Source organism: Osmerus eperlanus, chromosome 8 (genome assembly GCF_963692335.1).
Source record: "Osmerus eperlanus chromosome 8, fOsmEpe2.1, whole genome shotgun sequence".
Classification (NCBI taxonomy): domain Eukaryota; kingdom Metazoa; phylum Chordata; class Actinopteri; order Osmeriformes; family Osmeridae; genus Osmerus; species Osmerus eperlanus.
Window position 1 is genome coordinate 7,500,307 of NC_085025.1, and position 21,278 is coordinate 7,521,584.

Here is a 21,278-nt window from a genome sequence, read left to right on the forward strand (position 1 = left end):
GGTTTGGCCACTCAGTGACAATGGGGTCTGGTTGCAGTGTGTGTGTGTGTGTGTGCGCACGCATGTGTGTGTGCACGGGGGGATTCCTTTGTGTCCTGATTAGCCAAGCAGGTGAGGTATTTTGCAACCTGCTGTCTAAAATGGACTGACCACAGTAGGCATCCACAAACACACAATACACACACACATTCAGGCCTTGACTACAGTGAGTTTTGTTCTTATAGAATTGAGATGAATACCAGCGGACCAGAGAAACAGAGGGCCTCCTCTTCAGAGTGCTCTATTGTAGTTGCTGCACAGTGAAGCGGAGGCTCCAGGCTGGTGGATTGCTCAGCTCATTTTCCTGTGCATGTACAACAGATTTGAATAATGCAAACTGAAGTTCGACAGTTAAAACTGAAGGCAGGAACCCTGACGGCGAGCAAACAGCTTTTCTCTTTGTTGCAATGCCTTCATTATTTGTTACCTTGCTCTGTCTCTCCTCACTACTCGCTCTTTCTCTCCCTTGTATGATTCCTCAACCTCATTTTCACTCTTACCTCGTAAAAAAGGATAAGGTCTTCTCCTTCTTTCTCCGTCTCCATCGCTCTCTACCCCTCTCTGAGTGGATTCTCTACTGATTGGTCGTTGTTGAGGCGTAGCGGCCTGGTCTCCGCAGTGATGTGTGTTGATTGATGGCTGCTTCCGAGGGGCGGGGAGATGAGTTGTGTTCCTCACGCCTGCTCGCTCTCTCGCTGAATCCTTGACAGCAGACCCCTGACAGCAGGATTCAATTACTGCCTCGCCGCTGCCACGCAGGACCACATTAGCATTTTCATACGCACACCCCTTTATTTTCTCTCCCTGTTTCGTCCCTTTCAAAACGCAAGACAGGAAGTGTGAGCGCGGGAACGGAAGGAAAGATCGAGAGAGAAGGGAAGGGATGAACGATGAGGGTGTGAGAGAGAGAGAGAGAGAGAGAGAGAGAGAGACAGACAGACAGAGAGACAGACTTTTCTCTCTCTCTCTTTTCCATTGTCTTTTAAAGAGTAAGAGTTAAAAAGAGGGACAGAAATCATAGAGGGAGAAAGAGAGAGAAAAAGTGAGAAAACGCGAGGTGGAGTGAGGAATTCAGTTTTGGTGTTGAGAGTAAAGTGTGATATGGGGGGGGGGGGGGAAGAGGAGCGGCAACTCAATGTGTTTGACCCCGGTCCTCAGGAGGGAAGCTTGTGCTCACAGACAACTGCAGCCTTCACTTAGGAGCCAATGTTTGGCTGCTTAATTAGAGCTCACCGCGAGGAGCCAGCTCTCGTTTGGATTTGCATGCAGCCCAGTCCTGTCTGATTGGGTTTGGAACGGGGCCCAGGCTCACACCAATGACAGACTAGCATTCCAGATGGGTCTGTTGGAAAGCGGATGCTCACAAGCCATCTCTCTTTGTCTTTTATGTTCAGCAGGAAATGCCATCCGCATCAAAGGCACTGCCGGGAAACACACTGGGACATTTTATTAATGGGTGATTTGATGGGGCTCAAAGCATGATCAGTGTTTATCATCGACATCCTCACGTGGTTTTCACAGGGAGGGGGAGCAGGACCTGTCTTCAGGGGAGAGGTCACACAGAGGCCGAGGAATTCCACAGAAGGCTGGTGGAATTGGATATAAAGACAGTGGTTAAAAACATCCAACCAGGGTACAATCCAAAGGAAAATATTGGACATTTAAGTATTACCGTAGCTTATGTTTGTCTGGACGGCTAGGTGGGGAGGTTGTGGGACCTTTGAGAGGACCAAATGTTCCTCTTCCCCTGCCAGGACGGCTAAGCTTGATCAGGCCACAGTAATCCAAAAGAGGCTTGACTTTGGTCCTGTTCTGGGAGTAAAGGAGAGGTAGAGGAGAAGGAAAGAAAAGGTTGATGGTGAGGAGAAGATGAAGGAGATGTAGAGGAGAAGATGAAGGACAGGTAGAGGAGAAGATGAAGGACAGGTAGAGGAGAAGATGAAGGACAGGTAGAGGAGAAGATGATGGAAAAGAGGAGAGGGGAGGTAGAAAGTAAAGGAGGCGTTGGATCAGTGGAAGTTCATGTGCCGTTCTCAACCTCCACTTCATCTGAAGATTCACCCTCAGCAAGACAGGCTTCCCAGGAGAGCAGAGAGGTGTGTGTGAGAGAGAGAGGGAGGGGGGGGAGGGTTCAGGGGGTCTATTTCTGTGCTTCTGAGGACAGCGTCTATGCAGGATGCTCCAGAACTTAAGAGGCGAACATACCCTCGGTTGCACGAAGCTGGAGCAGGAGGAGATACAGAGCTAGTCTCTCAGCCTGCTGGTAAAGCTATAGAGGACAGCATCCAGGTTTAATAAGTGCTTAATGGAGCAGCCATGACGACTGATATTTGTGGTCTCGAAACACATGACTGGAATACACATCCTGCTAAGACAAGGGCTTCCCTTACGTAAGACCCATCCATTTATAGTCTGAATAGCCTGCTCCCTGCAGGCAGGGTGAGTGTGTTCTGTTACATAAGACTGATAGAGAGGTGGTGGTCCTCAACTCTACAGCATCCTAATACTCTGCCAGCTAGGGAGCCTGTCCCCTCCACAGCCCTGCCCGGAGCCCTGCCATGCCCCGCCCCCTCTGCCTTACCTGGAAGACTAGGCTGTCTGTCTGTGTGTGTGTGTGAATGACAGAGAACATATGGTTTATGGCTGTGAGGTCAGACTGGCGTTGTTGCTAAGACGACCACTGGCCCAGGGTCGGCATGATGAGCTGAAACCGCAGGCACTCTGGCTTAAAATCACTGGGGGAAAATGAGTGAACTTCACGTATATTATACGTTATAGCGAAAACAGCTATAAAAGGATAACTAAAATTGGTTCCTTAAAATGATTTTAAAGAGGTGTGAGTGTGATTGTGTGCGAGGTTTAGAGGTGTCATAACACCAGAACACCAGATTTGTTATGAGATGTGGTTAGGTTATTCAAATATTTATAAGTGCCTTGAGCATCCTCTCTCTCTCACACACACACAGTCTGACATAGACACAGATACACACCCGAAGTTGTGCAGGTGCAGGAGTGTGAGTCCTGCGAAGCCGACAGATGGACTGCAGTATTTTAGGCTTCGGCTCGGCAGGTTATTTTATCCAAATGCAAGCACTGATCCTTGAAAGAGGTGAAGGAAGGAGTGGAATGAGCAAAAAGGAGGTGAAGCGATGTGAGAAGGGTGTAGTGGAGAGGAAGGGTGAGGGACTGATAGGGAGAGGAGGGAGGGGAAGAAGGGAAAGGGGATGAGAAGGGAATCGAGGAGGGTTGAGTAGGTAGAGGAGGGGTGAGGAGGAGTAAGGAGGAGGAGAGGAGTGAGGATGGGTGAGGAGGAGAGGAGGGGTGAGGAGGAGAGGATGGGTGAGGAAGAGAGGAGGGGTGAGGAGGAGAGGATGGGTGAGGAGGAGAGGAGGGGGGAGGAGGAGAGGAGGGGGGAGGAGGAGAGGAGGGGGGAGGAGGAGAGAGATCCTTTAATTAGGTGAGCGCTCTCGATTGATCCTGACCTTTTCCCCTGGGGGCCTTGAAACCCTGCTCAGACACGGAGCAGGGGACGTTTGTGCTCCGAGAAGCACGGCAGTGTGTGTGTCTTTGTGTGCGTGTGTACGTGTGTGAGAAAGCGAAATAGACTCATTTCCCAGCTGTGAACAAGGGCAGCTACATCAGCAGTCCTAGTCACATGGTGTTGAACACGATCAGCAACTTTATCAACCACTGTTGTTAAGACTGTTTAGCACATTAGAACATGATTAGAATTCTGTGTTGTAGAAGAGTTCCAGCTCGGCTCCTCTCTGACTACATGATGGATGAAAACAGCTCTGGGCCCTCAAGTAGGACACGGCGAGGCAACAGAATGTAGTATTGGACTGAAACTGTCATCCCAAGTAGGGCATCGTCCCTTGGGCTGAACGGGAGGATCTGGAGTTGGCCCGCCCACACGCGTTGCTCTGTCGGGTCAGGGGTCATGGTGCTGTGTGTGTGCCTGTGTAAATGTTAGGGGTGGCTGGAGGCAGCAGCCTCATCTGCGTGGCTAAGACCTCGCCTGATGGATGACTCCTGACAGAGAGAGAGAGAGACAGGGGGGCAGAGAGAGAGACAAGGAGAAAGAGAGACACAGAGTGACAAGAGGGCAGACAGGAAGAGCGGCAAACGGACTGCTGCTTGTTTCTCTCTTTCTCCTTCTCTCTGGCTCTTTCTCTCTCAAACAGAAACTCATTTATTGACCTCCTTTGTCAGTCCCCCTCCCTCTCCCCCCTCAGACTACTCTTGAACACGGCTAAGCTAGTCGGCCAGAGCTAGCTCCAGCCACAGCTAAGTGCCTATTTGGACGTTTGGAGAGTTTCCTATTTGGACATGATTGGGTGTTGTCCTAAAGGGCTGACAGTGATCCGTGGTAAGTTGGAGCAGAGATGATGTGAGGAAGCAAAGCTAAGATGACAACAACCAAAAAGCTACGCCTGCTGGCCAGGCTGACCTCGCCTTCAAAGTCTAGCAGAAGAACAAAAACTGTTCTTCCATCAAGCCGACGCAAGGCCTGTCGTCACGTCCTTGTGTTTGGAGCACTCGTCTCTGACGGCTCATTCTGAACGGATGGAGGATGGAGGGTCTAGTTTGGCATGAATTCATGTCTGTTCTGAAGTGCCAGCTCCCCATAAGATTTGAGGCCTGTTGAATGGAAGATAAGGTAGTACTGCAGGCCAGTAGAGGCATGTTCAGGGCTTTTATTCAGTCTGTTTATCATTGATATTCAGCAGCTTCTCTACAGCCATCTGACCAGGAAACTAGGACCCAGCTTAGGACAGTAGGACCCAACCAAGGACACTAGGACCCAGTTGAGGACACTAGGGCCTAGTGTAGGACATTACTGTGACAACTGTTCAATGACTCAGACACACACAGACACACACACACACACACCAACAGAGGTTTATGGATGGGGGGCTTGGACGAAATGCTAGTAAAGATAACAGAAAAGGTGTGGGTCCTGCGATAAGAGACGAGACTAGATCAGCAATCTCACACACATACACACACACAGTCTCTCATTGGTCTGCAAGCCAGCTCCGGCAAACAATGGGCCAAATGCCCAGGGCTTGAAATGAGAGAGGGTAGGAAAAGAAAGTGAGAGTGAGAAGGAGAAGAAAAGTGGTGTACCTCCAGGAAGAATTTGATTTGCTTCTCTTTGGAGATGTGTGGATTGGAGACGAGCAGGAAGCCTTACAATGTGCTCTGACAGAGAAAGAATGAGAACATCTCGCCTTCATTCACTGCGTCCTACAGCAGCGCTGTCGCAAGTATGAAATGATGGATGTACAGAGAAATCCAAACCGTTTGTGACAGATAAAGAGAGGAAAGTGTGAGTGTACAGGGATGGGCCTGAAAACAATCTGCTGAAGCTTGAAGGCACCCTCGAGTGTACACACACACACACACTTAACAAACACAGTGCATGCGTCATCCTCTATCGAAATAAAGTGATGTAAAACGATGCGGGCACCTTGTCCATGGCCACCGTTCAGAAAACCTGGGTGGACTGGCTGGCGGACAGCCTGGCAGGTACAACTAATCGATAGTGATCATCGTGCAGTGGAGCAGCAGAGTAAGTGGAGGGCACTTGGGGATGTGTCCCGGGTGGACTGGGAACCCTACACACCGTCTGCTTGCTCCCTCCTTCTCTCGCTCGCTCTGCCTCACCATCCCCTCTTTCTCTCCCTCGCTCGCACCCCTCTCGCCCTCTCCCCTCCTCCTGTCATGGTCTCTCCTCCCCCGTTCTCTCTCTCTCTCTCTCTTGACATATTTAGAATGTAGAGAATGCGCTCCCACCCTTCTGCCCACCCGTGTGGTTTTAGTACTTACCCAGCAAGAGACGGAAGGGCCCTCAGTTGTCATGAGACGCGGGTCACATGATGCCCACCATCTGACCTCTGACCTCTGTGTGAGGAAATGCCAGTTGCAGAGAGCAGAAAGCCCTGTGGAGAGAGGGCCCTGCCGTCCTGCCTAGCTGGCAGAAGGGCACAACTCACTGACTGGCACGATTCATTAGATCAGGCAGGCTTTTGTGTGTGTGTGTGTGTGTATGTGTGGGCGTGCAGGAGTGGGAAAATTAGTTTGTGACTGTCCTTGTGTTCTTTGTGTGTGTGTGTGTGTGTTTATGTGCGCCTACATGAGTGGGAGAGTGAGTTTGAGACTGTGTGTGTGTGTGTGTGTGTGTATGTTCGAGAGAGAGAGAGAGAGTGTGTGTGTGTGCGTGCGTGCGTAATTGTGCGTTTGTTGGATTTGAAAAGGCTCCTCTTTGGCACACTTGAATAGAATCTCTCTTCATCGATTTGAAACGGGTAGTCCATTAGAACCCCCTGGCCCATCCTGACCCTCGGTCTGTTCTGCCAGGCGGTGCCCGCTGGCACGGTCACAGGGCACCAGCAGGAACCGCCACCGCCTGCCGGCTTTGTTTGGCCCAGAATCGAACCATTCATGCGCAGGGAAACAAAATGGCACCAGATCTCATCTTCACACAGGACCCAGCCTGTGAGTGGCCCTCCCAGCTGCACCCCTCACGTCCTGCCCTGGAAGTCACACTCCGTAATCCACCCCACCTGCCCTCCTCAGCCCAACACTGCTTCTGCCTGGGCCCACTCTGAAGTCCTCCATGTTACTGGGCGGATCTGCTCGTCAGGGATGGAGAGCTCATTTGCTCTCTGAAGAAGAAGAAGAAGACTGAGTAGGAAGTGGATAAGAAGGGTGCGGAGGAGTCGCTTGCACTTTTGATCCTATTCAGCACCTTGGCGCTGAACCAGGATGCTGAATTGGCGGAGACGCTGTTTAATTAAGAATGACCAGCTAGCAGCACTGTGTGTTTATACTGTTGGTGTTCCATTTCTCCTACTCATCTGTCTCTGTCTCTCTCTCTCTCTCTCTCTCTCTCTCTCTGTCTCTCTCTCTCTTTCTCTCTCTCTCCATCCTGCTCAGCTCAGGAGTAGAGCAGTCCTTCACTGGCACGGTAGGAGCTTTCATTTTGCGAAAGGTTTAAATAGCATGGAAATATCCTCGCACACATGCACAGCTTGCACACACTTATATTTTCGCACACACACATTGTGGTATAACTCCAAACACTCACACACAGCACACTGGTGCCGAGCCAGATCCAGTCTGGGATGTGGAGGAAGACCATTGGCCAAACGCAGTACCCTGTATCTTTATTGGATCTGCTGGTCGCTGAGGGCAACCAAGGGACAGCCAACAAAGGGGCGCCAAGTCACTCCTTTGGCTGGAGTGACTTTTTCATGTGAGAGAGTGTTGCCTTGGCTGACTTGCGCACTTACACAGCACTTCTGTGGTTGAGTGAGGGGGAGTGAGTGTGTGTGTGTATTGTAGACAGTGTTTGTAAGATACACACATATTGTGTGTGTGTCTGACTAGCTGACGTGGGTTAAACCAGGGAACTAGCAGTTAGCTCCAGTGACCTTCACTGTCCGTGTGAACAGTGAGGGAGTGTAATGAAGCCAACCCCCCAACCTCTGCATAACAAGCACAGCTGCACCATTCTAACCCACGCCATATATTATTGAAGGATGGACGTGGAATGTTCATGTTATCACTAGACATCCAGCTCATTTGATCTGGTAGGTACCAAGGCTGGCACCAAGGCTGGCATGAACCACGCAGGCTCCGGTGTGTTCTCCTGTGCGTCGGTCTGGGGCGGTTCCATCTCACCTCACACCACTTTCACGTCGAGATCTTGCCGCCCGTCCTTATCTCTATCGGGCATCAACGCACAGACATCTTCATGACGGGTCCCTGGTCTTCCCTGAGGGGCAGAAGCGCTGTCATCTTGGTGGTGTCCGAGCGTCCCGGGTCGTGTTCACACGGCTCACTGCTTCTTGGGAGCGCTCTGTTGAAGCGCTCCTAAGAAGCTCTTAGCGCTAAGAAGCTCTTAGCGAATCTGGGAAACGCGGCCCTTGTGTTTAAACGTGTTGAACCACTGGTGTGTGCATTTTATATCGTTATGGTCTATCGTCCCGCAGTCGTCCCAAAGTGTTGAACTGTCCCAGACATCTTTTTCATCGACGACGGGACGCAGTTAATTCCGAGCCCTGTACCCACCGTCAGCCCGCCAGCCAGCTGATGACTGTAATCAGCCGGTTAAGTGGGGAGTTATCTCTATCTGTGGGGGTGATGGATTTCCTGTTCTGTGTGTCCAGGCGGTAGACAGGAAATTGTCTTTTTTGGAGTACTTAAGCCACTAATACTTTCCCCTTCAACTTTCACTTGGAGACAGCCAGGTGAAGCCTTTGGTTAACAACTGTAACCTAACCTATTTTCCAATCTTACATGACTAGCATGACAACATGACTAAATGTAAATGTAGCATTATCCCTCATAGAATGATTGACACAGAGCTTAATATAATGTTGCTTGCATAGCCTACCTTGACAAACCTGGCAGAGGTGTATTCTTTAGCCTTCCAATAACGTTTGTGTGTGGTCTAACACCTCACTGTCAGGGACCTGATAGCTGCTGTCTCTCCACCAAATCGGAGGTTGTTACAACATTTTAATTGGCAGGCATGTCTGCACATGCCACTCTAACTTGTGCTCACGTGATCTGGAGTTATATTATGAGAGATGGAAAAGGGAGGGAGAAGAGATGATTGGAGTGAAGAGAAGTGGGAGGGAGAGGGAAGGCACACGGGACAGAAGGAGAGAAGAAGAGATGGAGAGAAGAAGAGATGGAGAGAGAAGGAGGGAGAGAGGGACGGGGTTGGTATGCGGAATGGGTGGAAGGAGAGCGTTAGAGAGAGGGAGAGAGAGGCACGAGGGAGTGATGGATGGATGACAGGGACAGCTTATAGGATCCCTCACACAACTGGGATCGTCCCTTTCCTAATGAAGGTGGTGGTGTTGGGGAGAGGGTGGGGGTGCAGGAGAGGGTACGGTTTTCTCAGAGAGCTTTGGTATCTCCCGCTAGGGTGATATGCGAGTTGTCAGAGGAAAGAGAGTGGTGAAGGACCGTTTGTGTGAGTACATAGGTCTACGAGCGTGGGTGTGTGTGTGGGTGTGTGTGTTGTGCACGCTGTGTTCCGTCAGAGGCCTCAGGTCTCCAGTCAAGCGACTCCAGCGCTGACAGCCCATCCTCACTAGCAGCAAAGCATCATGGGCCACCGGGAAGGGAGGCGTCAGGTGTGGCGTCTGATAAGCCCTGTCATCTTTTCCCCCCAACGAAAAGACTTTCGCATCGCTCTTCTCTCCGTCTCTTTTCCTCCCTCCCTGCTTCTCTCTTTCACTTGCTCTCCCATCCTTCCCAGCCTACTTCTCTCCTTCCATCCATCCCGTCACTCTCTTTCCCTCTCTCTCTCCCTCCCACTGCTTTACCCTTTCTATTTCTGTAACTATGTGTTTTGACACATCGGAATCTCTTTCAACCTTCTCAAGGACGGATAAACTCTGAATCAGTCTGCGAAACAAGCATGAGGCCAACTGTCACAGCGCCTTCTCATCTGAAGAAAAGGAGAGAGGGAGAGTAAGAGCTGATCATGTTCAAAATGGAGAAAAAGAAAAAAGGTGCAGGAAAACAACAAATGTAACGTCCACTGTTTTAATGAGAGTGGGAAATTATACAAATAGCGGTTGGAAATGCAGATATCCTTCAATAAAACAACAGAATAGAGAAGCGATAAATGGTTCTGTTTATATATTTTTCATTCCAAACGGGCCCCCTGAGTCTGTGAGTGAATCTCTGTCATCTCGTGTCTGAACCACAGGAAACACTGCTGAGCTTTCCCAGTCTGAAAGGGAGGTTTGGGGTTTCTCTTCAAATCGTTTCTTCAGCTCCTCTCTGACTAATCATAACCAGCTGTGGGACTCAGAACTTTGATCTAGTATTGGCTGCTGCTGTTCTGTAGTCATTTCTGATTGGTTGCTGCAGAGGTTTGTGTGTTGTGATTGGTTGTTGTTTATTGTAGCCAGAAGTGCTCAATGTTTCCGCTGTGGTGTGTTTTGTCTCGCCGGCTCCTATGTGACAAAAGAGAGGGTTTGGAAAATATTTAGTTTTGCTCAGAGACTTTAGTCACAAATGGAGTTTGTTGCACACACACACTCACCCTCTCCCCCGCCTCCTTGTGTCTCAACAATAGTTGAATGCCTTTCGATCTCTGCCTCTCTCTCTCTGTCTCACTCTCTCATTCCTCATTTCTGTCTCTTTCACACATCTTTTTCTCTTGTCCTCAGCCTCTCTCTCTTACACACATTTTATTGCGATTCTTCTCACCCTTTTTTCATATCCCTCACTCCCACTCTTTTTGTTTCTTTTTTTGGATCCTTTTTGTCAGTTTTTTTCCACTCACCCGTTCCTTACTTCCTAATCAGCTTCAAGGTTCTGCGGTCCTTTCTCAGTCCTCTACACACCACTCATTCTATTCAAATGTGTCATTTAGGCCTGGCAGACGCTTTTATCTGAGGTGTAATAGCCTGGTGACAGGACTGTATCTCCGTCCGGAACTCCCTCTCCTCTCCATGGTTCGTCCTGCCTCCCGTATCCTTCCCCAGGGGCGGAGAGGCCAGCATCCCCCTGCTCCGTTGCCATGGTGATGTGTGACAGACACAGTGCGCCACCCAGGATGAACGAGGGAGAGACGGAGGGGGATGGGGGGGGGGGGGGAGGTGGGTAGGCCAGAGCAACGGGAATGCCAGAGAGAGATAGAGAGAGAGAGAGAGAGACACATGGAGCAAGAGAAATATAGAATGATTGAAACAGAGAGAGAGCGAGCAGGAGATAATGAAGATGGTGATTGGACTGTGTTCATGGCTCCTTTGTGAGGGTTTGAAGAGGCTCTGCTGTGGAGCACTGCCCTCAGCTGAGTTGCAGCTGCAGGACCATGTTCCTCCGTTCAGGTGAAGGGACATCTCAGCTAACGGAGGAGAAATAGCAAGAGAAAGAGAGCGATTGGTAGAGGGAAAGAAAGAAATACATTATTTTGGAGCGAATGGATGATCAGCGTGCTGTATCGATGTCTCTGGGTGAATAATGGAGATCTGAGGACAATTCCCACAATGTCCATCAGTTCTCAATGCCGGCTTCTTACAAAATGGATAGAAAAGGAGGAGGCTATTTTCCCTGAGGCTCTGAATGAAGAAAATCTGACGTTGTTGCCTCATTGTTTTGAAGCCCTGTCATTTCCACTGAACTCCCGGTGCCATGCGTGTGAAGAGAGGCTGGGTATGGTTGAGTTCTGTTCGACACTTGGCGGACGGCATTAGCCATGGAACTCACTCCAGTCTCCAGCCTCCTCCACCTCACCACCACACTGGGACCCTTTCATCCAAGTGCTGCTTGATCTTTTAATTACTTAAAAAAAAAAAAATGTTCTCTGTGAGACTTGTAAGTGTCCCATCGCCAAAGCTTATTAGCCTACCTCCAGAACCTTCCCTCTGAACCAGATGCTCTCCTCAGCTGCCCTCGTTAAGGGTTTCCTCGTCATACGGCCCTCGTTAAGGCCCCTCTAAGTGTTGGGGCGTGATATAACGGCCTGTTCTGACTAGCCTGAGCACTGCTCCTGGTTTGGTAACAATAGCACCTTGTTAAGGTTGTGTTGGCTCATTTGTCTCGTTAAACTTGTCGTTTCGGACTAGTTAAGCTAGTTGACACAAGGTGTTGTCGGTTTTTCTATCTTTCTACAGTAGGCTATTCAGTTTTTATCCCTCTAGCACTCCTTCCCCCCATCACTCTCTCCCTCTATTGCCTTTATTTATTTCCCATCGCCCCCTTCTCTCTGTCATCTCTGTCTCTGTTGTTCTCTCCTAGATGATAGCCAGGATATTGACGGGTTGCTACAAAACAGAACAGGTTCTGAGGGGTTTGATAGATCGGCTTTTCTTTGACTGTGAGGCAGAATCCAGGGCCCACTTCAGGAGCTGCATGCTGGTTCCTGGGGAGAGCACAGGCAGCACGCATAGGTTGGCTCCAGTCCTGCTCCAGTGAGGTCGCCACTCACAGCCGTGTGACACGTGTGGGTGGCTGCTAATTACTATTGCGTCCCATTTAGTCATATTCAAACACATACAGACACACCTCTGCAGGCACACGTTCGTGTTATGCGAAGACTCCCATGGGATGCACACGCACTGACACACACGTGTCCACACACATCCACACACACGTCCATAAACACGTGTGTGTATGTATGCGTGTGTATGAGTGTGTGTGTGTAAGCCTTTCTTTTCTCCCACCCAGGGATATATGACTCATCATCAGTCAACTGTTGTCCAATCACAGAAACTGCAGAAACTGTGCAATCAGTAATTATGGTCACACACACATATACACACACGGACAGCCGCACACTCACACAGACAGAAACACACGCCCACACAGTGTGTGTGTACGTGGGTTTACCACAAGCAGAAGAAGAGCACGTCTTGGCAGCATCATGTCCTTCCTTCTCTCATTTATTATATTCATGCCATCCCTCTTTTATGCCTCCTCTCGCCATCCTCTCTTTTCTCTGGCCAGTTGGATCCAGGATGAAGCCTCTCCCAGCATCCTCTTGTCAGTGGCCTCCCACTCCGTCCTAAAGACCCTTGTGTTTGTGTCCCTGTGTCCTCATCCTCCCACTCGGTCTGACAGCCTGGGTTTGCGTCTCTGGCTCTGGTTCTGTCTCTCCGTTAAGTGCCACACCCTGCCTGTGTGTCATCCCCGCCCCTCAGAAGGCCCGCTGCCCTGGGCTCGTCGGAGGTGACCTCCAGGGGGGAGGAAGAGGAGGAAAGTAGATGGAGAGAGCTACGAGGTGGTGGTGGGGGCAGCGGGCACAACCGTGTCCAGCAGCTACATTAGTCACCTGGTTGTGTGTGTGTGTGTGTGTGTTCAGCACATACGTTGATGGTTAGTGGGGCAGCAAATTGAGCAATTGGCAACTGGGGGAGTCGAGCATAATCACTGGTAACATGACCATGGGGAAAAGGTCACTGCATGCAGGGTCATGGGAAGGGCACACACGGGGGGGGGGCGTGGAGGTGGGTGTGTCTGTGTGGGTGTGTCTGTGTGGGTGTGTCTGTGTGGGTGACAGAGGAAAGGATTGATGAGAGGAGCAAAAGAGATGTTTTACTATTTGAAATGGGGGTTGGGATTGGTGATGAGTTTAGGTGTGTGTGTGTGTGCTTGAATTCATGGACCACCCCTTCCCCATAGACCTACCCAGCTCAGTGACAGCCTAGATAAATAAGAGGGATAGGTTTACCCAGTACAGAGCCTGCTGTTCTATAAGGAAGCTTCCACCATGAATCATGTCAACAGGCCGCCCACCACCCCGTCTCCTTCCACCATTTTTGTAATACCTCCCGGACCTACTTTTTGGAGAGCTAGCCCAGTAATTGGGTGTTTTGTGCTCTTTAACTACGCCTGTACCCAAACTCATACGCAAACAGCCTTCAATTAAAGTTGACTAAAACAGGGTGTTTAATTTAGCATGTGTGTGCATTACCTAGTCAACCATTGACTCTGTTGTGAGCTGTTGTGGTTAAAGCTCTGATTCCGTAGAACCATGCACAATATGGTTCGTTAAAATGATAACTTTGACTCTGTGCTTCATTGTCAGGCTTGCCATATTCCTAGTCTCACCTCCCCCCCTCCTGTCGCCTCACTGTGATGTGTGTACAGGGTAGAAGCGCTAAACGCTGGCTAGCTGCATAGAAAGCCTTTAGTGAGGTTTGCAGGAGTAACCCCCCATTGCTTTGTATTATTCATGATTTTCCTGGGGAGCTGGGTGATTGTGTGTGTGCGTGTAGTTTTGCTGGATTACAACGAACTCACGTTTGTCACTCTCTCCTTGACTTCTTCCCTCTCTATCTATCTTGTTCATCACCATTCCCTTGTTCTTCCTTCCTTCCCGTCTCTCATCCCCCCCCTCCTTACATCTCACCCTTCGTTGTGTTCTTTCCGCTCCCCCCTCCTCTCCCCCTCCTCTCCGTTCTCCTCCCCTCTCATCTCTCCGTCTCTGTTCTCCCACCTCACATCTCTCTTTCTCTCCTCTCCATCCTCTCTCCTCTCCTCTCCATCCTCTCTCCTCTCCTCCCCATCCTCTCTCCTCTCCTCTCTATCCTCTCTCCCTCCGTCTCTCTGCAGGTGTCCTCGCGGTAGCGCTATCCCAGCATGCCGTTGGTGAAGAGGAGCATCGAGCCCAGGCACCTGTGTCACACGGTGTTGCCGCGGGCGATTAAAAACGAGCTGGAATGTGTGACCAACGTGTCCCTCGCCAACGTAATCCGCCAGCTCAGTAGTCTGAGTGAGTTATTCACACACACACACACGCACACACACATGCCTGCATACAGTACACTCACTAAACGTACAAAATGGTAATTCTGTGTGTGTGTGTGTGTGTGTGTGTGTGTAGGTAAGTATGCAGAGGACCTGTTTGGGGAGCTGTTTAACGAGGCCCACTCGTTCTCCTTCCGGGTCAACTCTCTCCAGGAGCGTGTGGACCGCCTCTCCATCAGTGTCACCCAGCTGGACCCCAAAGAGGAGGAACGTGAGCGGACACACACACACACACACACAAGTACTGTAGACACACGCTGCTACCCTGCTCCCGCTCTACCCTGCTTCCCTCTCCTCACACACAAGGTCTCTCATTCAGAGGAAATTAAATAGAAGGATGAATTGGATGTATTCCGTTGATGAAAGATAATGCCTCTCTTTGTTAAGGCTGTCATGTTAAACAGGTTAGAGAGAATGCGAGAGAGTGAGAGAGAAAGATATAAGGAAAGAAAGAGAGCAGAAGAGAGAGAAACAGACAGGGAGAGGGGTGGAGACAGAGCGAGGAGGGAGAGAGCGAAAGAGAGGGTGGGTGGGTAGACAGTAGGGTAATACCATGCTCTATAGCACCCATCGATTTCCCATGAGGCCTTGCTGGTATGTTTACAGCGCTGGATGACGTTACTCCCAGTTGTCTCTGGTGCCTGGGACTGGGTAATCACGCCAGACGCTGCTGTTTGAGCTGAAGAAGCATGTTTTGGTTGGTTTAGTAACTTTGATGTGACAAGAGCAGTTTGAGACAAGTATGTGTTCGTTTGCAGTATCAAGTTAAATCAAATATCTCTGGCGATGTGCAAAACTGTGTTTCACTAGTAGAAACTCCCCCCCCCCCCACCACTTTTCTTTTTTCCTCCCTTCCTCTTCTCAGTAGTAGCTAATGTAATGATAGTCCACTAATCTAATACTGCAGCTCTGCTGGACAGGGTGATCCACTCCTGGGTGGAACCAGACTCCAGTGACTCCACACTGTCCAGCCCTGACACACACACACACACACTGTCCAGCCCTGACACACACACACACACACTGTCCAGCCCTGACACACACACACACACTGTCCAGCCCTGACACACACACACACACACACACACACTGTCCAGCCCTGACACACACACACACACACTGTCCAGCCCTGACACACACACACACACACACTGTCCAGCCCTGACACACACACACACACAAATGCACCCACACACCATAATACCCACAAAATGAGCTACCAGTGTCTTATCCTTAAGGCACAGAGCGCCTAGTAGACTGACAGAAATAAGAACTGTTCCCATCCAACAAAGCCAATCTCTGTAGGCTCCCGCTGAGTTAGATTAGGCTAGTACCTCACAAAGGGATATATTCACGTGTGTGTGTGTGCTAGGCTTCATCTACCCTTTAGCCCAGGGTTCCCCTCCTAGCCTCCCTCCACCCCTCCCTCCCTCCACCCCTCCCTCCCTCCACCCCTCCCCATCCATCCTCTGCAAGATACAGATCAGCTCTGCTGCAGTTAGGGTGGAGGGATATTGGACCGGAGGGGTGGAGAGATGAAGGAATGGAGGGATAGAAGGATGGGTGTATTATACAGGCCACTGCAGTAGAAGCAGGAGGGTGTAGACACTGCACCATGTGTCGGGGGGGGGGGGGGAGGGTACAGGGCTGCAGGCAGGCAGACAGGTACGGTGCATTCAGATGCAGACAGACAGGTATGGAGGGGAGGGGGGTTACAGGGTCTAGGCTGCAGACAGACAGGAAGACACAGAAATATTCAGACAGACAAATGCTACCTATCATCTCCCACAACCCTCTCTCACACACACACACACACACACACACACACACACCACACTACAAGCACCTACGGCATTCTCAGTGTGAGGCTGTATGGCTCAGTGGTCTGTGGTCTGTGGCGAAGACAGAAGATGAGAGAGAGGGGGAGGGGGATAGGATGAGTGTGGGCTGTCATAAATCAAGGAAGGGGGCGTGAATATAAGAGGGGAGGGATAGGGGAGGAGAGGAGAGAGGGATGGGAGATGGAGGGCAGTGGGTTAGGGTGTGGAGCGTGTGGATGGTGTCGGGGAAGGTGTGTGTGTGTTTGTGCAGTAATAGCATGTGTGGAGTATCTGATGTGCTGTAAATGTATGTAGTGCGTGTGTGAAATGTGTGTGTGTGTGTGTGTGAGCAGGACTGTGTGTCTGTGTGTCTGTAGTAAAAGGTAAAACCTAGATGGTTATTGTAAGCTGCAGCTGAGGGGGAAACAATCATAGAGATCAACTGATGTAGTGTTAGATATGCAGGGAAGAGTCGTGAATCATAATGCGTCAGTGTGTGCGTGTGCGTGTGTGTGTGTGTGTGTGTGAGGTGGAGCGGGGTGGAGAGAGAGCAGACCAGGATGAAAGGAGGAAGGTCAACATATCAAGGTTAAGGAACAGGATAACATCAGTATGCAGAGCATTGTCGGGGGGGAGGGGTTAACGTCCATGATCGCACACACACACGAGCGCACACACACACGAGCGCACACACACACACATGTCCTTGGACACTCGTCTGGGCAGGGTAAGCTGTTAAAGGTCGTTCTTCAGACCGCCCTATAGGCCCTCTCTGTCTCCTTCACTGCTCCCAACCCCCCCTCCCTCCCTCCCTCCCCCTGTCCTCCCCTCCTCCTCCCGTCCCCCTCTGCTCCTCTCCCTCTCCCCTCCCTTCCTGATTGATTTCCCCTCGTCCTCCATCTCATGGAATGCCATTTGTGTCCTGTCAAGCTCGCTATCATTCTGCCCAGCCAAACTAATGGCTCATATCCCCTGTTTAATGGCCATATTATATCATTGTAGCCATCTAGTCAGCTAGTCAGTCACTCAGCTAAAAAAGTCAGCCAACCAACCCGTCGGTCAGCCAGCCAACCAGTCAACCAGTTGTTCTTTCAGTAAGTCAGCCAGCCAACTGGTCAGATAGCAGTCAGCCAGCCAGTCAGGTCAGCCAGCTGTCAGTTACTCTAGTTCACTATCCAGCCAGTCAGCCTAGCCAGCCAAACAATTAACCAGCCAGCTACATGCCAGTCTCCTTAGCCAGCCAGCCAGTTAACCAGTCAGCAAGTTTAGTCCAGCCAGACAGTCGGTTAACCAGGCAACAAGCCAGCCAGCTAATCTTTTTTCCCTAGCATCTGCTTTTTCCATTTCTATAGACATTGTGGGTAAATGGTCAATAAGCAGATGTGAGATGTGGCATGTTCAGAGACTTGACAAATATCTCTCTTTCCCCCTCTGTCTCCCTCTTCTCTCTCCCTCTTTCTCTCCCCCTTCACGACATCTCTCTCTCTCTCCCCTTCTCTCTCTCTCTCTCTCTTCTCTCTCCCTCTCGGTGTCTCCCCCTCCCTTACATCTCTCTCTCCTTCTCTCTCTCTTCTCTCTCCCTCCTCCCCTTCCATCTCCCCCTCCATCTCTCTCCCCCTCCATCTCTCTCTCTCTGCACTGCAGCATGCCAGCCCAGCTCAAGCTGCTGCTGTTACACAATCATAACAGTGACTAGACTAAACAATGTGTTAACTCTCAGCTAGAGCAGACACATCCCTAAAGTTAGTGTGATCCACAGAAGTAAGCACACACACACACACACTCAAACACTCACACACATTCACTATTACTTACTCTCTTGAAACCTTACCTTCTCTATTCTGATGGGTGCAGGTGAGACTATATGTAATCCTTTTACACACCAGTGTAATGTGTGTGTGTTTGTGTGACTGTGTGTGTGCGTCGATGTGAGCATGTAATTGTGTATGTGTGTGTGGTTGCACTGGTGTGTGTGGCGGGGTGTGTTTGTATGGTCTCACCTCTCTTGGGTCCAGTGTATATTGACTAGATGGTATCAGATCTGCCGAGAGAGAGGGAGATATGAGGGAGACAGACTATCCCCTCTCTGCTCTGATAAGAAATTGCAGCACATATTAGAGGAGATGTACAGGACAGGAAATGTACAGGACAGGAAATGTACAGGGCAGGAGACGTACAGGGCAGAGAAACACACACACTAAGCTGAGGAACTGACAGAAAAAGAACACCAGGGGTCAGAGGTCCAAAGGGGACAAACACGCTCCTCTCTGTTGTCGTTTACACTTCCTGTTTACTGTTATGTCTGTACTGGAAGCCTAGGTAATGCCAAAGAGTCGCTTTTCCCAAGTGTGTGTGAGAGAGGTCTGAAGTCTTCACTTGGAATATGATGATACTTTCACAGGCTCAGGTGACTGAAATAACACTGAAGAAACACCTTTCCCCCGCTTGCTCGCTCCCCCTCCATCTCACTTCTACTTCCACACCTCTCTCTCTCCCTCTCTCTCTCCCCCCTCTCTCCCCCTCTCTGTGGGTACAGCTCAGTCCTACATGATAGTGTTATTAGTTGTTCTAGCCTCAATCTCCCTCTACAGCAGGTTGACACTGTTCAAATGATTATCTAAGAGTGAAGGAGAGACAGAGAGAGTCAAGATAGAGTGAGAGAGCCAAAGAGAGGAAGAGAGATTGAGGTAGCGGGGGGGAGTATTTTAGCTCTGGCAAGTCTGTGGGGTAATCTGTCGCTGTATTTTGACAGTGGATACGCGCTGGCTTGTGACTGTGGTGTAATAGGCCTATCAGGAGAGATCACTGAAGACATGGAGATGAACCTTGTGGCACAACACTGTCTATCCCCCTCCCTCATCTCTCTCTCTCTCGCTCTCTCATCCACCGCTTTCACTTATCCCTCTTTCTAGCCCCTCCCTCTCTCCTTTCTCTCCCTCTCTCCTCCCTCCCTCTCTCCTTTCTCTCCCTCTCTCCTCCCTCCCTCTCTCCTTTCTCTCCCTCTCTCCTCCCTCCCTCTCTCCTTTCTCTCCCTCTCTCCTCCCTCCCTCTCTCCTTTCTCTCCCTCTCTCCTCCCTCCCTCTCTCCTTTCTCTCCCTCTCTCCTCTCTCCCTCTCTCTTTCTTCTCTCTCTCTGTCATGCCTCCTTCAGGATATAACAGAGCTTCTTCATCCCCTCAGGGATGAGTGTGGATTCACTTATCATAGTGCAATACATTATTCAGATCCTGCTAGCAGCCCTGTGGATCGCTAGCAGACGGTCGGTCAGACGTCCAATTGTCTTTTTCTCTCTCAGCAATTCCTCAACCTTGTTTTTTTCTGACAGCTACCGCCTGTTACCACCCGTGCAACATCAATTCCCCCCTCTGTTATTATTCCAGGATTTGCTAACGTCTTGATGGGGTTGTTTGGGAGTGTAAAGGCAGAGTCGTGCCTCCTTCCTTCAAGCCGGCCAAGTAGGGTGAAGTGCCTTGCCCAAGGACACAACGTCATTTGGCACGGCCGGGAATTGACTGGCAACCTTCAGATTCTTAGCCCGATTCCCTAACCGCTTAGCCACCTGACTAGCCACCTGTAATAGAACAATACCCTGTCAGAGGATGACACACTGTTACTACCATGAGCTGTGATGATGATGTTAATGATGATGATGCTGTGTATTTGTTGCTGTTTTCTTCTCTCCAAAACCATTCACAGTGGGGAATGTGTGTGTGTGAGTGTGTGTGATGGAGGAGGGGGTACAGCAGAGAGAGTGAGTGTTTGTGTGTGTGTTTTTATGTCTCTTATCTCTTCAGAGATCTATAACACATTCTCGTTTTCTTTCCATTTCCCCACACACCTTGATACAGTCCAACAAGCATCTTGAAATTACAAAAGAAACACACACAAACCAGTCTAACTCCCCCTCCTCTCCCCTCCCATCCCCTCCCTTCCCCTCCCCTCCCCTCCCCTCCCCTCCCCTCCCTTCCCCTCACATCCCCTCCCCTCCCTTCCCCTCACATCCCCTCCCTTCCCCTCACATCCCATCCCCTCCCTTCCCCTCCTCTCCCCTCCCCTCCCTTCCCCTCACATCCCCTCACATCCCCTCCCCTCCCTTCCCCTCACATCCTCTCCCCTCCCCTCCCCTCACATCCCCTCCCTTCCCCTCCTCTCCTCTCCTCTCCTCTCCCCTCCCCTCCCCTCCCCTCCCCTCCCCTCCCTTCCCCTCACATCCCCTCCCCTCCCTTCCCCTCCCCTCCCCTCCCCTCCCCTCCCCTCCCCTCCCTTCCCCTCACATCCCCTCCCTTCCCCTCACATCCCATCCCCTCCCTTCCCCTCCTCTCCCCTCCCCTCCCTTCCCCTCACATCCCCTCACATCCTCTCCCCTCCCCTCACATCCTCTCCCCTCCTCTCCCCTCACATCCCCTCCTCTCCTCTCCCCAGTGTCTCTGCAGGGCATCACCATGAGGAAAGCCTTCCGCAGCTCCACCACCCAGGACCAGCAGCTGTTTGACCGCCAGACGCTGCCCATCCCCCTGCAGGAGACCTTCCACATCTGCGAGCAGCCGCCGCCCCTCAACATCCTGACGCCCTACAGGTCAGCAGGGCAGTCCTCGCTGCTGATTGGCCACAATCAGTCACACCTGATTAGCTAGCTCTTCCTAATGAGAGCCTCTTGGACATAGTCAGTGGCCATTCTTAGAATCCGGGGGGTTTATTGGCCGCTGATTCTACAATCTCACACACCATTGGTCAGCATGAAGAGTGTCCTCTCATCCTATAGGACAGTGTAAGAAATATGGGATCAGTGATCACCTCCTCGGTGATGCAGTGCATGTGGGTTTAGGTGCGGGTGTGTGTTGGGTGGGGGTGGTGTGTGTGTTTGAGAGAGATAGCTCTTTTAATGCAAACGCTGAATTATTGATGCCTATGCTCAAAGCATGGGAAATACTCCCAACACACGAGCAGCAAGGACCTTACAGGGAAGAACAGAAACAGGATTGTGTGTGTGCACACATGCTTTTGAACTTATGTTTGTGGGTGTTTATTGATGTACTGTATGTGGGTGTGTGAGGGAGTGTCCATGTGTTTGTGTCAGCCTCTTAGCTGTTAGCTCAGGTTGCAGGCGGGGCAAGCAAGGACAGAAGAGAAAGAG

General features: G+C 50.7%; 1 protein-coding gene across 3 annotated transcripts in view; it reads left to right on the forward strand.

Moving 5' to 3' along the window:
* wasf1 (WASP family member 1) overlaps positions 1-21,278 on the forward strand; it is a 37,919-nt gene that overhangs the window by 4,554 nt on the left and 12,087 nt on the right. For all 3 annotated transcript variants that reach the window (XM_062466977.1, XM_062466979.1, XM_062466978.1), the window contains exons 3-5: positions 14,131-14,290; positions 14,402-14,536; positions 20,567-20,720. In XM_062466977.1, the coding sequence (XP_062322961.1) occupies positions 14,158-14,290; positions 14,402-14,536; positions 20,567-20,720 (422 nt within the window). In that variant the 5' untranslated portion in view covers positions 14,131-14,157. The remainder of the gene's footprint in view (positions 1-14,130; positions 14,291-14,401; positions 14,537-20,566; positions 20,721-21,278) is intronic.